The sequence below is a fragment of the Theropithecus gelada genome, chromosome 1 (genome assembly GCF_003255815.1).
Source record: "Theropithecus gelada isolate Dixy chromosome 1, Tgel_1.0, whole genome shotgun sequence".
In the NCBI taxonomy this organism is placed as follows: Eukaryota; Metazoa; Chordata; class Mammalia; order Primates; family Cercopithecidae; genus Theropithecus; species Theropithecus gelada.
The window spans coordinates 187,933,917-187,958,827 of NC_037668.1; the positions used below are offsets into that span (position 1 = coordinate 187,933,917).

A 24,911-nucleotide genomic window follows, 5' to 3' on the forward strand; every position below is an offset into this window, starting at 1 on the left:
CTGTCACAGTTATGAGAGTTAAGATTAATATGTAGAATTAACACCATCAGTGACAATCTAAAAAATACCAATATATCTACTGAGAATTCATGCAAAAAAATAAGGGCTTGAATAGACATGTCTCCAAAGAAGATATACAAATGGCCAATAAGCAATTAAAAAGATGCTCAATATCATTAATCATTATGTAAATACAAATAAAAACCACAATGGAATATCACTTCACACCTACTAGGATGGTTAAACCAAAAATGAATAATAAATGTTGGCAAGGAAGTGGAGTAATTGGAACCCTTGTGCATTGCTGGTAAGGATGTAAAAGGGTACATACAGCCGCTGTACCAAAACAGTTTGGCAGTTTCTCAAAAGGCTAAACATAGAACAACCATATGCCCAGCATTTCCACCCCTAGGTATATAAGAATGGAAAGCAGAGACTCAAACAGATATTTGTATACCAAAGCTCATAGCAGCATTATTCAAAACAGACAAAATGTGGAAACAACCCAAATGTCCATCAACAGATGAAAAAAAATGTAGTTTACGCATACAAAGGAATATTTATTTAGCCATAAAAAATGAAATTTTTATACATATTACAAGAATGGACCTTGAGGCCATTAAGCTTAGTGAATAAGTCAGACATAGGAGGACAAATGTATGATTTCACCTATATGAGGTACCAAGAATAGGCAAATTCATGGAGACAGAAAGAATAGAGGTTACCAGCTGCTAAGAGGAGGGGAAAGGGAGAGTCATTGTTTAATGGGAAGTTTGAAGACGATGAAAACATTTGGGGTATAGGTAGTGGTGATGGTTACACAACACTGTGAATGTATTTAATGTCATTAAATTGTACACTTATGAGGGGTTAAAATGAAAGTTTGCTATATTTACCATAATAAAAAACACACACAAAATAATTTATTGGTTACTCTATCTAGCATCCTCACTTTTATTCCTGCAGTTCACCAAAGAACTCAACATCTGTTGTTATCCACATGGGTCTCAAAGAGGCAGAGAAGATACGATAAGACATACTGTTAAATTCTAAGACAACTTAGAAAAGCACAAAAATACCTGTAATACATTTTAACACAAATATGTTAAATTTAAAACAGTAAATGTGAACTTCAATAATAGAGAAAACTACTGGATTGGGAGCCAAATAGTAATCATCTCACTTCCCCAAGAATCGTTAGGAGTCACTAACTTTTTCACAATTATTTCCCTGATAAAATGGAGAAAAGACTTATCATGTTTAATAAGTTTGTTGGGAGAAAAAAATGCAAGGTTTTTCAAGATTGTAGGGAAAAAGCAACTCTAAAAACATATAATTTCATACAATATGCTCACAGGTAAACAGAATATTACTGGATATATATGGGGAAATTTATTACGCTGGTTAAGCTACAGGAAAAGAAAGATGATCAGCTAATAGATATTTCAAAGTCAAGCCTCTCTCAAGGTGACACTCTGGCATGACAATCTCAGTATAGACCACAACTACAACCTAAAATGCAAATAACTGAAAATATTCTCTTAAGCTTATTTTGGCTGAACTTGCAAAAGAATGACTGAAGGCTTTCTGACCTGAACAAAACAGGAAGAAATCTGACTATATCTCGGGTATCTTTCTATTTCAACAGGAATCACCATATGATATTGTTCTTTCTTAACCATGTTATCAAGCTAGATTCAAAAACAGGAATATAAATTTTATTTTCTATAAAAAGGAAAACTACTATGAAGTCTTTGTGAAACTAGACAACATTAAAAGTAAAGTTGTTGTTTTAGACATTACAACATATCTTTTGTTAGTTGGTAGCTACTGTACTGACCATCTTACTCAAGGTCCATACATTGATACAGAGTAATCACCAACCACTTGGACAAAAAGCAGCCATTTCAAAATAGGAACATGCAATAGAAAGGCCTTGGGTTTCCTCACTCAAGGGCATTCTTGAAATTTACAAATACACATAAAGTTGTACACAGTCAAGCCTAAGGGAACCATGGAGGGAAATCTGTAATTGTGGATATGCTATACTTGAGCACAAACTGGAACATGCAAATATAGATTATAGCCAGGCAAAGAGATTTTTAATGCTGACAGTCACTACCCTGGAGATAGTGTAAAGGCTATCCTTTCTGGAAAATTATTACATAAAATATGACAGTAAAAAATTTTCATTACAAGAACTGAAAAACAAAACAAGAATAATCTTCATCTTGTCAGTGTATCCCTCAGATCAACAGAGTTATAGATTAACTCCTAACAATAATGTCATCTACAGCGATTTCATGTTTCCATGAACTAAATTAATAAAATGCTTTAAAACTACAATTGATTTTTACTGAGTTCAAAAAGAAAATGTGGCCAAGTATAGCAGCTCATGCCTATAATCATAGCACTTTGGAAGGCTGGGGCAGGAGGATTACTTGAGCTCAGGAGTTTGGAACCAGCCTGAGCAACACAGTGAGACCTCGTCTCTAAAAAAAGTAAACAAAAAACTAGCTGGGTGCGGTGGTGCATACCTGAAGTACCAGCTACTTAGTAGAAGGTAGGAGGATCCCTTGAGCCTGGGAGGTCCAGGCTACAGTGAGCCAAGATAGTGCCACAGCACTCCAGCGTGAGTGACTGAACAAGACTCTGTCTCAAAAAAAAAAAAAAAAAAAAAACCCAAAAAACAAAAAGAGAATGTGTCTAGTAATTTCATACACTTCAAAAACTGACAAAAATACTGCCATACTTTCCCATTATATCATATCCTTCATATGTCTTCATTATTTAGTGCTTATTTATGGAGCAAGATATTTGCATATTCTATCCTGCCTGAATTAAACAAATTTTTCTACAAACCTCCAGAGTATTAACTGGATAAGGCATCATTTTTTCATTTCACTTTCAAACCACTCTAAGTCATTGTTAAAAGTTAAACAGTTTGTTCTCTTTCTAAGTATGCTCCTTTCTGGCCTAGCAAGACAAGCTTATGCTTATGTATTACATGCTAAACAGTTAACTGGTAAAAGAAAATTTGGTTAACTTTGTTAATGGTCTATATAAAATATGATTTTTTTCCATAGTCTAATTCCTATTCCTGTCATTGTTTTTTCTGAAGAAAAGATTTTAAATTACTTTAGTCATTAATATTAGTTCTTGTTGCCATTACTTGGATTCAGCTTTGTTTAACATTATGATAAACTTTCCTCAGAACATACCTAAATTAATCCCATGCTATAAAACTGGCTCATTTACACAGTATTATATAAGACATACAACTCAATCACTCATCCAGGTAAAACTAAATGAAACCATATTCAAACCATGTTCAAAAGAACTTTCATGAATGTCAACTCCTTCTAGCTGAGATAAGTGACCAACTGTGTGCTTCTTGGAATACCTAAAACATATGTCTGCATCCAGTTATTTCAGTTGGAGGGTCTGACATACTACAAATAAGTCCATGGTCATGGATTTGACCTTTTGCAGACCAATTGCTTTGAGTCTATACTCCTGCCCTTCCCTCATTCACTTGGAAATATGCCATTAATCAAAAGGAGTACCATTTGAACAACAATTAAGTTTTTGAAGGACAGTCTTAAAGGCATAAGGACTCAAGGCATTTAATATGCGCTAAGTAACGTTTAAGGTATTATATAAAATTTATGTAAAAAGATTTTAATACCTTTAATACATTGAAGGTAGCAACACAGCAGTAGAACTTAAAATTATAAGCTATATTTCACATACTAGAGGCAGGAATTACTTTCCAGGAAGTCTTTACCAATTTGGCACTAAGTCTCAGGCCTTTAAAAACATTTCATATTCTTCTAGGAATTCAGCGTAAGAAAACATTCAGAAGTTTGGTTCAAAGATTTGTGCACAAGGACAAATCAGTAAAGTGTTAAAATTTTTGAAAAATGTTAACATCTAAAATAGAATAATGGTTAAATGTTAAATTAGTCATTAAAAATTATATTTTCATATTATAAAGTCTCAATAATAAAGCTGTGTGATACTGGCACATGAATATAAACAGACCAATAGAAGAGAATAGAAAATCTTGAAATAAACCAAAATATAAATGCCAATCTTGTATTGAATAAAGAAGTCTTCTTAAATCAGTAGGAAAAAGTTGGATTCTTCAACAAATGATGGTAGGACAACTGGAAAGCCATCTTTTAAAAAATGAAATTGGATCCATATCTCATATTTAATACCAGACTGGATCAAAGATTTGAATGTAAAAAATAAAACCAAAGAAATACTAGATAAACCAAGAGATAATTATTTTATAACCTTAGAATAGGAAAACCCATTCTTTTTTTTGTCCCCCAAGGGTATTTAGGTACTTAGGGTATATAGAGGGGGAAAAAAAAAGAATGGGCTTTCCTATTCTGAGGTTATAAAATAAAGGTCCAGAGAACTCCCAGGAAAGGCCATTCTAACTATGACATAAAACCAAAAAGCCATAAAAGAAAAACCTGATACATTCAATTGTATAAGAATCATTTCTTCATAAGGGTGGGGGGAATACCATAAGAAAAATGAAAATACAACTGTTGCAGATAAAAGGTTCTTTTTTAAATACTAAGAGTACCTTAGCATGCTTTGCTTAATATACTAATAGTTCCTACAAATCACTACGAAAAAGATCCAAGAACCCAATAAAAATGGGCAAAAGGTATGTACAGTTCACAGAAAAGGTTATATTTAAATGGCTCTTAAAAATGAAAAGATGTTCAATCACGCTTAATGTAAGAGATATTAAAAAATTAAATTAAGACACCATTTTTACCTGTCAGATTGCCTGATTCAAAATTTCGTGATAATTCACTGTGTGTGGGGAGACAGGCACTCTCATATGTTGCGGGCGAAGTACAGATAGGTAGGGCAATTTGGCAATATCTTTCAAAATTACAAATACACGCATATACCTTTGACCTAGCAATTCTATGAATTTTTCTTACCGATATACTCATACACAAGCAAAATGGCTTATACTCAAGATTATTCACTGCAGAATCATGTGTACTAGCAAAACTTGGGGAATAACTAAATGAGTTATGGTTAATTCAGGCATTATGCAGCCATAAAAAGAATGAGTGACCTCTTTACAAAATGAAAGGAAAATATGTCTGAGATACATTAATAAGAGATGGGCAGAGGAGGAAGGAAGAAGGAATCTCAAAGTGCAGATAAAAATTAATTCTAATGAGTTATCATATGTGTAAAAATAGAGAAAAATGCATATATACAGTAAAAACCTATGATATCACTTCAGATATAAAGCAATTTACTGGCTCCAGACCCCCAGAACTCATGGCCAACTTCATTTGCAGGTTTGTTCTGGTCATTTCACTAACCTTACAGAAATACAATCCTGAATTTTTTGTTATGGCAGGATTTTTACATAACTATCTATCTCTATAGTTGTTTCTATGCACATGGAATAGGTATGGAAAGATACATAACAATTCCAAGTATTTGTTGGTTGGGAAGAGGGATAATGCCTGCCAGATGGCAAGTTGTAGAGGCAAGGAGGAAAGGTAAGAGAGATCGCATGGAATATCTTTTTATACTCTGAATTTTGGAACAAAGGAATGTATTACCTATTTTTTAAAATAAATTAATAAAAATATATTTGGAAAAATGTGTTAATGTTTTCAATAACATGAGAAAATACACTTAAGAGAAAAAAGTAGAATGTAAAATATATACAGTATGATACCAAATATGTATTAATACAAAAAAATCTGTACACAAAAAAGACTGGAATAAAACACAATAAAATATTAAAAGAATAATTATCTCAGCCAGGTATGGTAGCACAGTCATGTAGTCCCAGCTATTCGGGAGGCTGAGGTGGAAGGATCCCCTGAGCCCAGGCAATGGAGATTACGTAAGCTAGGACTGCGCCACTGCACTCTAACCCAGGCATGAGCTGTGACTGGCCCACTGCATTACTCTGGGCAACAGAATGAGACCCTGTCTCTAAAACACAATATTAAAAAAAAAAAAAATAGTTATCTCTAAGAGGTGGAATTATAAATGATTTTAAGTTTGGCTTTTCCTAAAATTCTAATTCTTTATATTAAGCACAAATTATATTCATAATCAGAAAAAGGGTATTAATTTTTAATGACAGGAATCAGAGGTTAGAAATTCAAGTGGAAGGTATAAAGTTATTAGGCATTATTCAGGGTTCTAAGCATCATACATGAAATTCAAATATCCTTTAGACATCACTTCCAATCACAGCACCAAAAAAAGTATGGATAATGAGCTTAGGAAAAATATGAAAAAAAAATCTCATCTGTCCTCTGGTCTATCTCTTAAGGATTATTATGAAATTATTCTCATCCTCCTACTTTATGGATGTTTTGTCCATTTTTGTTTTCTGTTACCTAGGTAATGGTATTTCCAGCATTTCCCTTAAAAGGCTGTGAAACGAACAATCTGGTATTTCTCACTGTCGAGTTTTCCTGACCTTCAGCTTTCAGAGGCCATCTCCCTAAGGGAAAGCAGTAAGATCTAGAAGCTAAATCAGGAGGCTCAGGAATCTGAAGTTAAGAGTTCCAATCCTGACAAACTGTAGTCTGTCTCCAATTTTGGGAATAAGCTAAACTTCCTGAGCCAGTTTCTTTAATGAGAAAACCTAAAGGTTTGCTTTGAAAAATATCAAAACCTATTGACTTCAAGGTTTCATTTTAACTTTTCAGACTATTTGTCTGAATTTTGTTTTCTTTTCTATGTTGAATATTTTCCTCTCACTAAATTTTTCACTCTCTCAATCAGTATCTGTAAGTATTACCAATCCCTTAGACTCAGGGATGGAAGTAAGGAGTACTTTTAGAAAGTCTGCTACAAGTGACACAATGTGAACGGAACTTGAGCAATGTTGAAGATAATTTATGGAGGGGTAAAAATAAAATCAGGATCTAAATTGAACCCTTATGAGCAAAGCCAACAAAGACAATTAATTGATGTTACTAACACCCAGTAAGGGAAGGTAAAATTCAGACGTCTCATATCTGAACCCAGCTGTAGAGATTAGGAAAACGATAACTTCCGTATCATAGTCTAGTAGCCAATGAAATGTTGTTATGCCTTCAAGGGTTCAATTTTTATTTCTTTTGTTTACTGTATACTCACTAACACCACTGCACTGGGCCTCAAGACTTCTCTTTTTCCTTCTATTTGTGTACCACATTACTTCTTGATGGGCTGCCCTCTCACTATAAAATCAACTACACAAAATTTGCAAAATTTGCAAAATCAACTACAGAAAATTTGCAGGGTTTTCTACATACTAGCCTTAGAAGTACCTGACAGCCTTTGGGAAGAAAGGAATTTTTACAAACATCAGACAGCAATCATCCCTCTGACAAGACAGGGTGAAGCAATTTTAGTAGTGCCCTTAGCACACTTCAAACTCCTCCTCCTGGTTAACAAGACCAAACAACTATCTAGTTGGTTAAAAGTTTTTCCAATAGGGAGGGACAACGGAGCAAACAGGTGAAGTTTTTCTGAATTAACTGTCATTAGTTGAATGCTTTTTTGTGGTTCACCTACTTAAAAGGTGATCAAATCTCTTTGTGCTACTGAAGAAAGCAACTGCAAAGAACAATTACATAAACCCTCTATTTCAACTTACCTCATCCTTCCTTCTAATGAAACAAAGGATCAGAAACCACTACCTTGCCACCATTTCCTTAGTAATCTTAGTAAAGCCTACTATGTCATGTGAATCTCATCTTTTTCTTAGCAAACCACAAAAATTTCATTCAATATAGTAGGACACAACTGTACATACCTTTTTTTTTTTTTTTTTTTTGAGACTGAGTCTCACTCTGTTGCGCAGGCTGGAGTGCAGGACACAATCTCGGCTCACTGCCAGCTCCACCTCCCAGGTTCATGCCATTCTCCTGCCTCAGCCTCCTGAGTAGCTGGGATTACAGGCACATGCCACCATGCCCTGCTAATTTTTGTTTTTTTTGTTTTTTGTATTTTTAGTAGAGACAAAGTTTCACCATGTTGGCCAAGCTGGTCTCAAACTCCTGACCTCAGGTGATCCGCCCACCTTGGCCTCCTAAAGTGTTGGAATTATGGGCATGAGCCACTGTGCCCAGCTCATTTTTAAAAATGTGTTCAGTAAATGTTATTACCTGAAAAAGATAAAGGATATCCACACAAACTATTCTCAAAGAGGGGTGTTCTAGAACTTTATATTATTTATGTCTGAAGATGTGTACAGATCCTCAATTCCGTATCTGCAATTCCTAAATCAAAAAAGCTCTAAAAGCAAAAGATTTTATGAAACTTTTCTTGCAGTAAAGTCTGACCTGCACTGACATAAGGCTATTTATAGTCTTTATACCGCTTGGTATGAATTTTTTTTTTTTTTTTTTTTTTTTTTGAGACAGTCTCACTTTGTCGCCCAGGCTGGAGTACAATGGTGCAATCACAGCTCACTGCAATCTCCGCCTCCTGGGTTCAAGCTGTTCTCCTGCCTCAGCCTCCTAAGTAGCTGGGATTACAGGTGCATGCCACTACGCCTGGCTAATTTCTTTGTACCTTAGTGGAAATGGGGTTTCACCATGTTGGCCAGGCTGGTCTTGAACTCCTAATCTCAAGCGATCCACCTGCCTCGGCCTCCCAAAGTGCTGGGATTACAGGCATGAGCCACCACGCCCGGCCTATTCATTTGTTTACCTGCAGAAATGTTAACTAACTGTCTAGTCCAAATGGTTGTGGAAAAGAGATTGTGGATGTATAATTCTATTCCTCAAAAATATTTTCACTGTTTGAAAATCAAATAGCAATAAACCAACATGATAGAGGGTAGAACAATACTAAGATGTTATAAATGAAACTATCATCTACATTAATAGAGCACACAATTTATATAAGACATACAAATTTTCTCTCAAAAGAAGAAAAAAGGGAGCCATTTAAAGTCACTTAAACAGTACATGCCTAGGCATTCTTAGAAGTTCTTTCTGATTTCAATGAAAAACTGTCTACTCTTAATGTGTTTTAAGGTATTTGGAAATCACTGGAAACTAATAACATCAACAAGCCCATGCCACATCCTAAGTATTGAATTCAAGCTTAAGATTCCAAACATTTCTAAAATATGACTACTCAGGTATAAAGATTCAATTAATAGTACCTGAAGAAATTAAAACATTTAAGTAACATGAACATGTTTGGGGATGTATTTTATACACATTCACTGATTTTCTTCTAGCAATACTAGTTGCAACATTTTAAATAAATTTTAGAGACATACCCTCCAGAAATGTAACTTTTAAAAATCTCATCCTGTGTCGTAATTGGTGAGGCATAAGCAGTATCACATAATACAACCAGGTAAGACTTCTGTCTCATCAGCTCATATTCACTTCATGAATATGAACTTTTATTAATTCTTAACCAAATTCCCGCTTCCACATTTCTGGAATTAAAAGGTACTTAATGATGTATGACTAATTCCCTTTTTCTTCTGTTTGCTTAAATAGTACTAGCCCTTTGAAATTTTCCAGCAGGTCCCTACGTTGTTATCAATAAACAATGAGCTGCATACACGCTTAATGCTAACAATGTTGATGCTATTCATTTTCTTAACAGAATATTTTACCTAATTCCTTCTGATAATATTAAAATGTAAAAGTACAAGATTTCTTGTTGATCCCTTTCTTGTGCTGATTATATTTCCCTTCTAACTCTCCAAGAGCATATCTGAACACATACTTGCAGATCTGTCACACTGATGAGTGCAGAGCTCCACCGCAGGGAGTCCTAGAGATTGGGATCTTACATTTCTCCCAGAGTGTCCTACACTCCCCACCCATTCATGGTAAAGTATTTAATTTTAATGTTCTCATTGTTTACCAGAAAGCACAGACAGTGAGGCTGGCTTCGCCACTCCCGTTTCCTTTCGCTATGCTGCTGAGCTTTTTCAGCCAATTGACTTTGCTTTGAGGCTATAAATATCTGAAAAATGTTCTGCATTTGATGCTCTTGGATTCTGTATCCATATTTAGCTGTTTGTGGCATGCCTTTGTTTAAGCTACTCTACCACCCATACAATCTGTCAGGTTGAGATCTGGATGGTCAAAGGACAAATGGATCAACATTCAACAGACATTGACTTACTATGAGCAAGGTACCAATCTGGCAGACAAGTTGACAATGAAGGGGGTGGCAAGATAGGAATACAAAGATAAACAAGGCTCCCTGATGTCAAAAATTGTATAGTCTTGACAAGGCATGGGCACAATTTATAATACTGGAATACAACAAATGAAACATTTTACAACTAAAAGAAAATGAAGATTAGGACAGACAGCATAAATATTTTTCTCTCAGCCACGTCTCAAAAATGTGCATTAGTTTGTGTTCTAAATATAGATCCACCTATTATAAAGCTCTGAACATATTCCAGAAAAGTTTTCCAAATCATGGCAATACACAAAACCCTGAGTGTATGTATTATGACAATATATACATATGTACACAATACATATGTATTATCAACCAAGGAGCCAACCCTATCAACAACAAACTCAAAATAGTCCCTAGTCTTCAAATTTTGTGAGGCAAACTAATAAAATATTCTTTCTAAAGGTTCCTGTTAAGATGTTCTTTGGGGGGTTACTTCTGTTGTTGTTTGTTCCCATAATGATTTGAAACAGAAGTATACTGCAGGAGATGTAAACTGCACTTAATAAAGCTCCTAATTATTACCCTATCTTTAGAACCCACATGGCTATGTAGGTTAGGTCTCAAAACTGTATGAGCTAGACCTAAGCAACATCCCCATACTTACTTCCTATCTTGTGAAAACATTCCAAATAAATAAACATCTGCCTTCAATATATCTTCTTTGAAAACTCAGTTCACTGACCTTTTGATAAAACTGCTCCCCAGAATCTCCTGACAATCATGATTTAAATACATAAGTTAAGGGCTTGGTTAATGCCTGGCCCCAAGAGCCAAGATAAAGATTATAGGCCAACCTGTAGGTAAAATAAAGGGCCAAGCCACAGAATCAGACAACTTTAAAACTAAAAGGAACCACAGACACCAATTACTCCAGATTCCACTTTTAAGCTGAAACCTAGAGATTATGAGTTAAAACTACTTGCCCAGAGTTAGACAACCAATCTGTGGCAAAGCCAGAATGAAACCAGGTTCTCCATGCCCAATTATATACTCTAAGTTTCTAGTTGTATCCTCTAGACTAGGTTCCCAATTTGTAGATTTCCCTAAAACATGTTAGACTACACTCATCAAAGTCTCTTTAAATTGTGAGAACCTAGATGATCCAAGACAATGAAGGTTTTGAACACACAGACAAGAAACAAGAAAAACAAAACTAGTGTATTCTCCAAATTGTTTTTCTACATTCTATTATTTTTATTTCAAAGTTTTTACTTCAAAGTTTTCAAACATACACGCTGTTCATACAATAAGCAACTTAAAACTAGCTAAGGACATAGCCAAGAGTCATCCAATAGTTCTGAAATATTTACATCAAACTAAAGACAACAAAATAGTATCCAGGATGCGCTGCCTCAAAGGAAGGAAAGTAGCAACACTAAACAATAAATAAAAACAACTTCTGTTTAACTGAGAAAACAAAAAAAGTTACAATGCAGTGGAAAGTCTGCATTAGGTCACAGAAATGCAAGGCATGGTATGTATGTGTGTGTGTGATGTCTGATATGATGTCTTGAAATCAACTGAACTATGCAGAAAGAAAACTTCTAAGTCGTGGTCACTCTTGAATAACAAACATATATCCTGTTCACAAGGACGAAAGAAAAAAACATAATGTAAACTTGCTCTCTGTCTCTCTCTCTCACATACACACACACAATATACAATATATATTTCACAAATCAACCCCTAGGAATGAACTACAAAACAACATACGTTTATAGACGTTTATGTCCTTACAAACGAAGAACGATAGTTAACACCAGGTCCAGAGAACCCAGATAGTTTTGGATACTGAAATACTGAATTATCATATAAACATATTCTTAGAGTAGCATGGCCCTATTTCTAACACCACACAAAAAAACAGTATGCCAAACAAGTGCGTAAGGAGAGGAAGATGATAGAATGAGAAAACGTTGTAACTACAATATACTCTAATTCATATGCACTTTCAGATTCTCATCAACCTTTGTTATAAATGACCAGCTAAGTGGGATTAGCAGGCAGACCGAAAATCGGGCACCAAAGTTTGTAATATAATTTGCTGAGAACAAACTGGGCGACCTTGCATCGTCTTCCACTCCTTTGCTTTAAGTCTTCCGGTAAGTAGAGTAACATCAAGAAACAACCAGCAAAATACAGAGTGGTACAGAAATAAATCCTTAAGACCTAGTTATAAAAAGAATTGCTCGATTTTTATGATTAAAAGGGCCACTAGTGATGATTTAATCCAATCCGCTCACTTTACAGATGAGGAATCACAAGCCAAAAATGTGACTCGATCTGCCGCAAATCACACAGCCATTTAGTGGTAGAACTGAGGCAAGAACTTAGATCTCTGGACTCCTAGTTCTATGATCTTTCTAACAGTGATGGACATGAAGTCTTGAAATCAACTGAACTATACAGAAAGAAAGCTTCTAAGTCTTGGTCACTCTTGAACAGTAAGCATATACTCTGTTCAGAAAGATGAAAGAAAAAAACATAAGGTACTTGATCACTAAAGGCTTAGATGCACACGACTGCACGATAACATCTTAACATCGTGTTTGATCCCAGGTGCTTCAAATTTGCCATCTTATACTCAGCCACATTACTAATGTCTTTTGTAGTCACGTGAGCTAGGCGATAAACATCTTGCCGTTTCAATATTTTGGAAAGCCACAGCTCAGTCCTGAATGCCAGGCTATAAATCCTTAAGCTATGAGTTTTCAAAACCAGCATGGTTTTAGTGCTGCCACAAGGCTCACACTAATAGAATCTCATCATTCAGTTTTAATTAAAGAGGTGGTTACCAGGAATGCAGAAAGGGAAAGTTTTAGTGTGTTCATCACTTTTAACCTGCTGAGTGGCAACCCAGTCACTTTACGAGATTCAGAAACAATAGTGTAATCTGAAACAATCCACACCCGTTGGAATAAGTGGTTGCTTTTAGAGAGTGAGGTTCAGGCAGAGGTTATAGATTAGTCTGCTCCCATCAAATACATAGTTTGGATTTTTTTTCATTCATTAGCTTATTCTCTGCTTTTTCATAATATCTTGGCTTCCAGTCTTGCCTCATTCAACAAGAAAAAGAGACGAAAACCCATTCACTTGGTTTCAAGGAGTTTTCCATCATACCTTCTTGAAGACTGATTGCCTGGCAGTTCCGCTGGAGTAATCGCCTAAGCATTACGTCTTGGATAGCCCAACTCCCGCATTAAACTTACTGCAGGTGTGTGAAGAGGTCCAAAGACCATACTGAGTCACATCCCTGCCCAAGTGACAGTCTGAAGAAACTTGTCAGAAATGCACCCCCAGAACAAAAGGGATATGGGAAACTGACCTAGCACGGATGATGACTGGGAATGAGCCTGAGACTTAGGGAATGAATTTCAGCCCAAGCAAAAATAGGAAACACCAGCCTGTAAGACGGCCTGTGATCCTTACCGTACACCCGGACCCAGCTCTGTTGCTGGCACACGGACTCCAGAAGGATCCGATCCAACATGCCACCGGCCACGGCTCCACTGACTGGGACAACCGCGTCCAGTTCCTCCGGGGGCAGCGGCGAGTCGGACTCCAACGCCGGGAACATCTCCGGCCAGGACAGCGCCTCCGCGGCTCCTCCGGACGACGGAGAGAGCTCCATGGTGCCCCGGGGCGGGGGTGGGGGGGGGGACGAGGCGGCGGCTTCGGGGCGGGCAGGCGCGCGGCTCCGCGTCCTGCCTGCGGGAAGGGGAGGAGGAGGAGAGCGCGCCGCGAGGGCAGGGACCCGAGCGGCAGCCGAAGCGGACACCTCTCACCTCCTTCCCGGTCGCCCACTGCCCAAGGCTCGGGCGCTGCAGCCCACCTGCAGCCGGCGGGCGGGACCCAGGCCGGGAGGAGGATCCAGCGTGGCCCCGACCAAGGGTGGGTCCGGGCTCAGGTGTGTGTGGGTCTCTCCCGGGAGAGGACGCAGAAGAACCCGGGAGGGGAGGCTCGCCCTCCCACCTCCTCGGAGCCGCCTTCTTCAGCCCCGCTGGCGTCTCTCGCGGTCAGACCAAGCTCTGGCTGGGGATGGAGCGGGGCCGGGCAGGGCTGGGCTTGGGGGCGTCGCCGCCAGGGGCCGCCCCCTCTGACCGGCTCCCGCCGCCGCCGCCGCCTCAGAAGCTCCGAGTGCCAGTTCCCTCAGCCTGAAGAGGGATGGGGGGCGATGGCTCCGGTTTCTAGCCCGCCTGTCCTCGGCCCCCACTTCTGGAATGAGCCGGCCCGCCCCCTAACTCTCAGGCCACAGCTCCGGCCGCAGCTCTGGCTCCGGCTCCGCGGCGGATCCCACAAGCCCGGCAGCCGCGGCGGTGGCGGTGGCAGTGGCGGCGGCAGGCGGCATCCCAGGGTGATAGGCTGAAGCAATCGAGCGCCGAGAGCCCGGCCGCGTGTGCACTGGAGTAACGAAGCGGGGGAGGGACTGCGCCAAAGGCAGGAAAAGTCGGACACCGAATTATTCATCCGGCCTGTCCCGCCTACTTTCCAAATACCCTCCCGGGGAGACCAGGGTATTGAGCGGTCCGGGTCTCTGCAAAGTAAAGACCGTTTGAGAAGGCGGGGAGGTAAAGGGGTGCGGGAAATTTAAACAGAAAAGAAAGGAGGTTCCCTTCCTTCTCACACCTTTCCTATTTATTTGTTTCTTTCTTTCTTTATGGGCCAACGTTTCTTTCTTATTGGACGAAGAGATGGAAGAAGCTGCTTTATCTTACAGTCACCCAAGGGGGACCGCCGCCTTCCTTCCCAGAGTGGAGTGGCAGTGGGTCCGGGATTCTGGGATATGCACAGGGTCTGCACCCTGCGCCCTGTCCGCGCTGAAGCTGGACTTGTCATTGGTTTGCAACAGCATGGTGAAGAAGTGTGGTGTGGATGGATGGACGGGCCTCGCAGGCACATGAAATGCTCAAAAGCCCAGTATTAACCAAACATGTTTCTCCGTTTTGTCTTTGATCTTTGTGCAGTGTGTTGGCTTTTTTCCTTTAATGATGTCACTTGTATTTTATTTTTGGTTTATTTGTAGACTGTCCCTGTCCTTGGCCGTGGCTTTACTTTTATGTCCACCCAAGGCGAGATTCACCAGTTTAGGTTTAAGAAATTACTGACAAGTTAACAATAATTTCAAACTTGAACAATAATAACTTAAACCGTGCCTTGCACATAGTAGATCTCCAACAGTGTTTCTTGTATGTGGCTACCTAATGTGGAACGAGATTTTTCGTAATGCTATTTTTAATACTTTTTGGGAGGTTCTTTAGTCCCCCCCCCTCCCTACTTTGCACAAAGAGACTGATCTACAAGGGGTCCTGTTAATTTTCTGGTTTTGTGATGTCCTGGCATATTGTTTGGGCTTACTGAGAGTTAACAAGGATGTATTTTGTGAGTTTCTTCGAACTCTTATTTAGAGTAATAGTATTTCAAAGCAAGAAATGTTTTAGAGATAACCTCATTCTGCCTCTTGTTTAACAGGTGAGGAAACTGAGGAAAAACCAGCTTACCTGGCAAATCAACCACAAGTACAGATAGTTCCACAATGACTTGATGGATATTACTTCAACTTTGTTCCCTCAAGAACCTTTTGTGATTAAGCTTGTTGATCTGTGGCTTGATGGTTTACTGGAATGGTCATTTTTAATATCTAGGACCCTGCTTGCTTGCTTACTAGACTGGCTGCATAGTCAGTCTTCCATGTGTAAACAATAGTGTGTGCTTTAGTGGATAAGAGATGTTGAAGTCAGGAGATTGCCGAGCTCAGCACTGAGCAGACCTAGAGCATTTGTATTTATACTAAATTAATGCCATGGTAACATAAGTTAGAGAGCAAGTGAAAATGGCATCAAATGTACAAAGTTGAGTATCTCTTTACTAGTCAATGTATAAGGAATTTATTTACCCAAGCAATTATCTTAAAAACAGCATTACAAGTGGTATGCGAAACATTTCCAGAATTTATTTCCACATTTGCTCTTTCCGTGGCATCATCCATTCCTGAGCTCAAGAAAAGGCCTCTGCCAACCCGCAGTAATCCTGCTTTTTTAACTGTAAGTTCTGGGATACATGTGCAGAACATGCAGATTTGTTACATAGGTATACATGTGCCATGGTGGTTTGCTGCACCCATCAACCTATCATCTAGGTTTTAAGCCCTGCATTCGTTAGGTATTTGTCCTGATGCTCTTCCTCCACTTTCCCCCATCCCCTGACAGGACCCAGTATGTGATATTACTCTTCCTGTGTCCATGTGTTCTCATTGTTCAACTCCCACTTATGAGTGAGAACAGGCAGAGTTTGGTTTTCTGTCGTGTTACTTTGCTGAGAATGATGGCTTCCAGCTTCATCCACGTCCCTGCAAAGGACATGAACTCATTCCTTTTTATGGCTGCATAGTATTCCATGGTGTATATGTGCCATATTTTCTTTATCCAGTCTATCATCAGTGGGCATTTGGGTTGGTTCCAAGTCTTTGCTATTGTAAATAGCGCTGCAACAAACAGATGTTTGCATGTGTCTTTATAGTAGAATGATTTATAATCCTTTGGGTATATACCCAGTAATGGGATTGCTGAGTCAAATGGTATCTCTGGTTCTAGATCCTTGAGGAATTGCCACACTGTCTTCCACAATGGTTGAACTAATTTACACTCCCACCAACAGTGTAAAAGCGTTCCTATTTCTCCATAGCCTTGGCAGAATCTGTTGTTATCCTGACTTTTTAATAATCACCATTCTCACTGGCGTGAGATGGTATCTCATTGTGGTTTTGATTTGCATTTCTCTAATGACCAATGATGATGAGCTTTTTTTCATGTTTATTGGCTGCATAAATGTCTTCTTTTGAGAAGTGTCTGTTCATATCCTTTGCCCACTTTTTGATGTTTTTTTTTTTATTTTTCTTGTAAATGTAAGTTCCTTGTAGATTCTGGATATTGGCCCTTTGTCAGATGGGTAGATTGCAAAAACTTTCTCCCATTCTGTAGGTTGCCTGTTCACTCTGATGATAGTTTCTTTTGCTATGCAGAAGCTCTTTGGTTTAATTAGATCCCATTTGTCAATTTTGGCTTTTGTTGCAATTGATTTTGGTGTTTTAGTCATGAAGTCTTTGCCTATGCCTATGTCCTGAATGGTATTGCCTAGATTTTCTTCTAGGGTTTTTATGGTTTGGGGTTTTACATTTAAGTCTTTAATGCATCATGAATAATCTTACTTTTTAAATCCAAACCCTCCAGATACTGGTCCCTGCTTCACCTCTCTATCCTGACCCTAGACTAGCAGCAGGTTATTATCTAATTGCCTAAGTAGTAGTATGTCTGAAATTTATCTAATGTTCATAACTTAAAAATAGAATACTTTCACAGGCCAGGCACAGTGGCTGACACCTATAATCCTAGTGCTTTTGGAGGCTGAGGCAGGAGGACCACTTGAGCCCCAAGAGTTTGTGACTAGCCTGGACAACATAGTGAGACCCTCATCTCTACAAAAAAATAGAAAAAAAATTAGCTGGGCCTGGTGGAAAACACCTGTAGTCCCAGCTACTCAGGAGGCTGAGGCAGGAGAATCACTTGAGGCCAGGAGTTTGAGACTCCAGTGAACCATAATGGCACCACTACACTCCAGCCGGGGCAACAGCATGAGACCCTGTCTCAAAAAAAAAGAAAAAGAAAAGAAAGAAAGAAAATCCTTTCACAACCTGAACAATAATTATGTGAGATAAGTAGAACCAGTATTTTAAAATCACCATTTAGAAAATTAAAAAAAAAAAATTAAGCATAGAATTTTATTAAGCAACCTACCTAAACATGGCTACTTAGGAGATTGAGATTAAAACTCAACTCTCCTAATTTTTAATTTCATTAATGGATCTGGATTCCTGAAGAGGAGTTTTCTTTGGTGTTCTGACATTTGTGGAACCACAAATAATATTTCATGGTTTTTGCAAATTATCATTTAAGAAAAATATTGAAGAAAAATCCCAAAAAATAAGAAAGAAAAAACAAAAAAGTTGTAAACCAATTTGCATTGCTGGGAGACAGTTAATCCTGCTTGAACTTACACCAGTGATATCTCCCCGGAGCCAACTCAGATTTTAATGTGAATATAAATCCTTGGCTGATGAAGTCTTAGTTAACACTGTAGTTTACAAACAACCCTTTATGTGTGAACAAGAAAGCTAAAGTCTCACTCCCTGCCTGCCTTCTCCCCTCCTTTTTCCTCCACGTTCTATAGCTTTGAACACTAAGCTCCCAGAGGTGATCTACATATTTACTATCATTGGAATTCATAACATCAAGAATCAAACCTAAGTCCCCGGATAAGTGGGAACTCAAAATTGGGTAACTATTGAGGAGAAGAAGTAATAGGTTTCCTCTGTCTAAAAAACAAATGCTGGCACAAATCTGAGGTTTCTAAAAGACAGAACGAGGCCTTTGGTTCTGAATACACATTGCCAGTAATAAAGAGAAATATACCCTACCAATAGTCAATATAAGGGGAGATGAGGGTTTGGAATCTTGGCTGTCATAAAACAGGACCGGGTGTGGGTCCGGTTTTCTTCTTCATTCACTTGTTAGTGCGCGCGCACGCACACACACACACACACACACACACACACAAGGTTCCTTCTTCACTAATGCTGTTAAGTATTTTCTTTCCTTTTAAGGCAGGGTCTTGCTCTGTCGCCCAGGCTGGAGTGCAGTAGCGTGATCTTGGCTCACTGCAACTTCCACCTCCCAGGCTCAAGTAATTCTCCGACCTCAACCTCCCAAGTAGCTGGGACTACAGGTGTGTGCCACCATGCCTGGCTAATTTTGCATTTTTTGTAGAGATGGGGTTGCCCCATGTTGCCCAGGCTGGTCTCGAACTCCTGGGCTCAAGTGATCCACCTGCCTTGACTTCCCAAAATGCTGGGATTACAGGAGTGAGCCACCGAGCCCGGCCAGCTATTTTCTTAGAGCCATTCCCTTCTAGACTATGTAGGCACCACCTCTAAGCAGCTAATCCCCAAAACAGTAATGCAATTTTTAAACTGTGGTTAGCCAGCTCCTCCCTTTCAATATCCCCTCTCCCTTTAGACACAGTGATGCAGCACTCTCCTGATTATATTCTATAACACTGACTACGCCCAGTCTATCATAAGGAAGAATTCAGACATTTCCCAAGATTCTGCCATCTGTCTTCCTCTCACCTCACTCCCTAATTCCCTGGAGATCTACCCACTTCTGTGATTTCAGCTGTCACTTGGATAGTGTTGACTTTGAGAAACTCATCTCCAGCTTTATCCACAGTACTAGGGTCCTATCAGGAGTTTGTAAATGTTGAACACCTCAACCAAGATATGCTTCCTGGACTTCCAACTCGATGCGTGGAAAGTGACATCTTCATGATCTCCTTATCCCTTGCCCAAACACCCTTGCCTTCTTGAATTGGTTTTTTATGCTAGTAAAACTAGTGGGTTCTGCCTCAAACTTGCTTATACATGGAGTTACCTTTGAGTCCTCTCCTCCATCCTAGCTTGCATAAATCCAACCCGTGCTTTGCATTCGTATTGACCTAGTTAGCTTTCACCAGGATTATTGCATTAGCTTGTTAGCTGTCCTCCTTCCCCTGCCACCTTTCCATCTCCAATACTTTCTACTTTCTGTTGTAGGTGAATTATTCTACAGCACAGTTCAGACCAAATCACATCCAAGCTCAAAAAAAAAACAGCTCCTTATTGCCTACTAAGTGAAATATATGCTTTACAGAACTTAAAAGGGCCTTCCAAATATAGTCCCAAACCACTGTTGCTGCCTCGCTCATTGCATGTGCTCAGCGAACCCAATAGGCTCTCTGTTCTACAAATACATCCAACACTTTCCTTGCCCCTTGCCTCTGCTTGATTGTTTCTTCCACCTGGAATGGGAGTTTCTAGGGTCCCCATCAAATACCACTGTCCTCCTCCATCAAGTCATTCCCTATTCTCCAAGCTGACAATTAGCCTCCTCTGAGTTCCTGTAGCATTTGTTTCTGTCTTCTGGAACCAATCACAGTATATATTATGGAATAGTCCTTTGTATCACTCTTTTTTTTTTTTTTTTTTTTTTGAGATGAAATCTCGCTGTCTTGCCCAGGCTGAAGTGCAGTGGCGCGATCTCGGCTCACTACAAGCTCTGCCTCCCGGGTTCACGCCATTCTCCTGCCTCAGCCTCCTGAGTAGCTGGGACTACAGGTGCCCGCCACCACACCCAGCTAATTTTTTTTATTTTTTTATTTTTTTGTATTTTTAGTGGAGACAGGGTTTCACTGTGTTAGCCAGGATGATCTCGATCTCCTGACCTCATGATCCGCCCTCCTCAGCCTCCCAAAGTGCTGGGATTACAGGAGTGAGCCACCGCGCCCGGCCTGTATAACTCTTACTATCTGCTATTAGGTTATAGGCACCTTGAGGACAGAAACCTTGTTTCTGCCCCACAATGTCTTTCATAAATTAACCCCTCAATGAAACCAGAAGCCAAGAAACAAGAAATTATACTAAGGGTTTTTTCATAGATGTTTGGGGCTGCAAAAGATACTAAAATACCCGTTTAATAAGTCTAATCATGCAACTCTCATTTTCTCTCCTGCCTCTCTCCATTTTAAAAAGAAACATTCCTAGGCCCAGGAAAATGACATGATTGTGCTCACAAAACTAATGACAGAGGAAGGATTAGAATTCAGATCTCCTGAATCTCAATTCATTAGCCCCATCAAAAGATTCATTCCTTTCTATCCTTTTCTGTCCTTTAAATGGATATTTTTCTTGTTAATAAAGATTTTCTCAGCAAAGTAATTTTATTCTTTTATATATTATTTAAGCTTAAAGCATTTGTGCCATATTCCTGGCCCCACATATAACTTTAGCAAAATTATACTTTTTTTTTTTTTAACCAAAGGACCAAACAGAGACATCAGAGAAACATCTGGTCTGATTCATCAGGGTAGCAGCAACATTGCTATTTATACACGAGTACAGCCCTATCTTTGTAGCTCTCAGCTGTTCCTCATTGCTCAGTATGTTCCCCTTTTCAACCTTGTCTGTCCCTCATCACGATAGCATCCTGCATCCTGAGTCTTAAGCAGAATCTAATGCAATCATAGAGACTATATTTCCTACTCCCTAGAAGGGGTCTGTCTTGAAAAGGAAATATTTTTCTACTTTCTCAGTCTCTTTATTGAGGCGTATAGGACAACAAGCCTCAAGTGGTTGGGTGGCTGCCATTCATTCCACAGCATTCTGGGTAGAAAGAAATTGGATAGAAACCAAAGCTGTGGCATAAGTCAAATTTGGAAGCAGGTCAGGTAGAAAGGAAGTGAGTATTCTAAATGGGGAAACTGAGGTTAATGAGGAGAATTTAAGGAGCACTGATTCTCCTCATAGCAATTAGAAACTCCATGATCTTACGGAGTCATCAGGACCGAAGGAAGGCTTAGGAATCTTCTTGGGTTTTGTGAGTACCCTTTTATATCTGGCCCATGTCCTCTAAGAGAAGGCCACTGTTTGTACTAACCAATGACAATATTGTTTGGAAAAGCAGTGGAACAGTCCAGAGACAAACAGACATCTACCAGTCACTTCTGGGAAAAACTCCTCCAAAATCATGACCTCACTTCAGCATTCAATTACAGGCATGCAAAAAAAGTAAAAATACTCAGATGGAATCACAATGGCCCCTGACATCAGGGCCTAATTAAAACCTTAGAGGTCCTAAGCACTGAAAATAATAAGGTGCCTCAACCCACCTAAAAATTTCTTTTGCAAAGTGTTAGGAAGAGCAACAAAGTTCTGTTTTATTTTTTCAGTGATAACCACTACAGAATTTACTTCAGAAATGGCAGATACCAAACTCTTAAAAGTTTTGTATGTATCTTACTGTATTCCTACTTTTCCAGTGCCCTAAACACCATATCTGTTGAGTAATCCAGCTCTTCTTGGAATATCCCAAGCCAACCATCTATTAATAAACACTGTCTATGAAGAGTGTAATCTTTAGCAAATTAATGTCTGTGTTTTTCTATTAACTATAGAGACAACAAGTTAGGTAACCTTAGCCAAAGAAAATGATCACTTCCTTAGCTTTGTTATTCTAATGAGTCCTCAAAAATGTGATTAAAAATCAGAACCAAATGATTCTAAAGAAGAGATTTTAAAAAATTATTCCACTGTCCTCCTATTACTCTGAGAGAAATATTATCTTAATTGGTCAATATGTGGAGGCTACACAACCATTTTCATTTTTCTCTCATATCTTAAAGATGTCAAGACATTGGTTATAATAGCTAGAGCCTATTGAAGGCTTGTGAATAAAGACAAAAATATCCAAAATATATCTTTTGTAAGCTGTCATCTAAATATGGATGAAGAATCTCTTCCCAGTGTTGATCATGGTTAATCATTAGTATTGAGAAATAAGAAACCTGGAAGATTTTGGTTTTTTGGTCATTTTTCCATTAGTTTATAACAGGAAATTATTAGCAGGATAACCAGGGAGGAGCTGGAAGGTTAGAAGCAAGTAGTCAGAAAGTGGGATATCAAAATCTGAGATTGCTAAGGTGTAATGTCTGAGTGATGACAAGATACAAAATGTGGTCCTGAGAGGTGGATGACTAGAGTAGATTGGAGGAGAAGGTCAGAAGGGTTAAGAAGATACGAAAACTAGAAAGCTAAGTTAGTGGAACAGTTGTTAACACCAACTCCTAGGATGGTACTAGGAGGTAAGATAAAGATAAAAACTATTAGGGAGTTAAGTCGCCAAATTTTTGGAGAATGAAGGGAACCAACCAGGAGAGTGGTTAGTGACAAAAAAGAAGAAAGGGTAGAGGGAACCCTTAAGAAAAGAATGAGTATTTACATGAGATTTAAAGAGTGGTGGTCTGCTGGCCGGGCGCGGTGGCTCAAGCCTGTAATCCCAGCACTTTGGGAGGCCGAGACGGGCGGATCACGAGGTCAGGAGATCGAGACCATCCTGGCTAACACGGTGAAACCCCATCTCTACTAAAAAATACAAAAAAAACTAGCCGGGCGAGGTGGCGGGCGCCTGTAGTCCCAGCTACTCGGGAGGCTGAGGCAGGAGAATGGCGTAAACCTGGGAGGCGGAGCTTGCAGTGAGCTGAGATCCGGCCACTGCACTCCAGCCTGGGTGACAGAGCCAGACTCCCTCTCAAAAAAAAAATAAATAAATAAAGAGTGGTGGTCTGGAAGTAGCAATGGACCGTCAGCCAAATGCTAACCCCTGCATCCCAACTCCCTCTACAGCACAACAGAACAAAGTGTGTGGGAGAATGAACAGCCTCAACTAGAGGATGTTGCGAGGTAAATCCTAGCCTTGAAGTGGGTCCCTCAATTCAAGACAAGTGAAGAGTACATTTCCAAAAAAAAAATTCAGAATGTAGAATATCTTGTTTATAATGGGATAATTGTTCCAGATGGCTCAGTGCAAGGATAATTAAGGGGTTTGTAGTGATAGCCACAAGAGGTGAGAAAGAGGGGTTTCATAGTGATAGGCAGATGTGAGAAAGTACTGAACCATTCATTAAGGGGATGAAGGCAATAGAGAGCACAGGTGACTAGAAACATTGCCCATTCAATCAATGACTGGGGATTAGGGGAATGAAGGAGAGATGGGCTTCAAATATTATAGTTTGGCTCATGGTGAAGCCTGTCACAAAGTTTTTGGAAAGGCCACAAGGACCTTGTTCTAATCCAGGCTATCTCTCTGTGTCTGGAGCTGAAGCAATGAGCCTAGTGAGGACAGGGCTCTCTCAAGGTTTGTGGCTCAACAGAGGAGTTGTTTTTTCCATTTCATGAGAATTCTACTCTGTAGATACCTTCATTTTATTCCAGTCAATGAGCCTTTCCTAGACCCTCTTAGTTCCATGCTCTGCCTGAGACTAATGATTGATCATCTAAAATACACCAGTCCTGGGCCAGGAGTGGTGGCTCACGCCTGTAATCCCAGGACTTTGGGAGACTGAGGCCGTTGGATCACTTGAGTTCAGGAGTTCAAGACCAGCCTGGCCAACATGGCGAAACCCCGTCTCTACTAAAAATACAAAAATTAGCCAGGCGCGGTGGCACATGCCTGTAATCCCAGCTATTTGGGAGACTCAGGCATGAGAACCACTTGAGCCTGGGAGGTGGAGGTTGCAGTGAGCTAAGATTGTACCAAGACATTCTGGCCAGGGTGACAGAGCAAGACCTTTCCTCAAAATAAAATAAAATTGAATAAAATTTTTAAAAAATAAAATACACTGGTACCTCTGTTCCCTTGCGCTGCCCACTGCATCAACTCTGTATCAGTCTCACAGTCTGTTTTTCCTGCTCCTCCTTTGTTTTAATCTGTTCTCACACTGCTATAAAGATACTACCTGAGACTGGGTAATTTATAGAGAAGAGGTTTAATTGACTTACAGTTCCACATGGCTAGGGAGGCCTCATGAGTGTACAATCATGGCGAAAGGTGAAGGGGAAGCAAGGCACATCTTACATGATGATAGAAGAGGGAGAGAGAGAGAGTGCAGAGGAAACTACCACTTTTAAACCATCAGATCCTGTGGGAACTCCTTCACTATCACAAGAACAGCACAGGGGAAACCGCTACAGTGATTCAGTCACCTCCTACCATGTCCCTCCCTCAACAAGTGGGGATTACAATTTGAGTTTAGAT

At 39.5% G+C, this 24,911-nt stretch overlaps 1 protein-coding gene across 2 annotated transcripts in view; it reads right to left on the reverse strand.

Moving 5' to 3' along the window:
* RASAL2 (RAS protein activator like 2) overlaps nucleotides 1–14,549 on the reverse strand; it is a 369,092-nt gene extending 354,543 nt beyond the window's left edge. For both annotated transcript variants that reach the window (XM_025400463.1, XM_025400454.1), the window contains exon 1: nucleotides 13,663–14,549. In XM_025400463.1, coding sequence (XP_025256248.1) covers nucleotides 13,663–13,864 — 202 coding nt within the window. In that variant the 5' untranslated portion in view covers nucleotides 13,865–14,549. The remainder of the gene's footprint in view (nucleotides 1–13,662) is intronic.
* Between the last annotated feature and the right edge of the window lie 10,362 nt (nucleotides 14,550–24,911).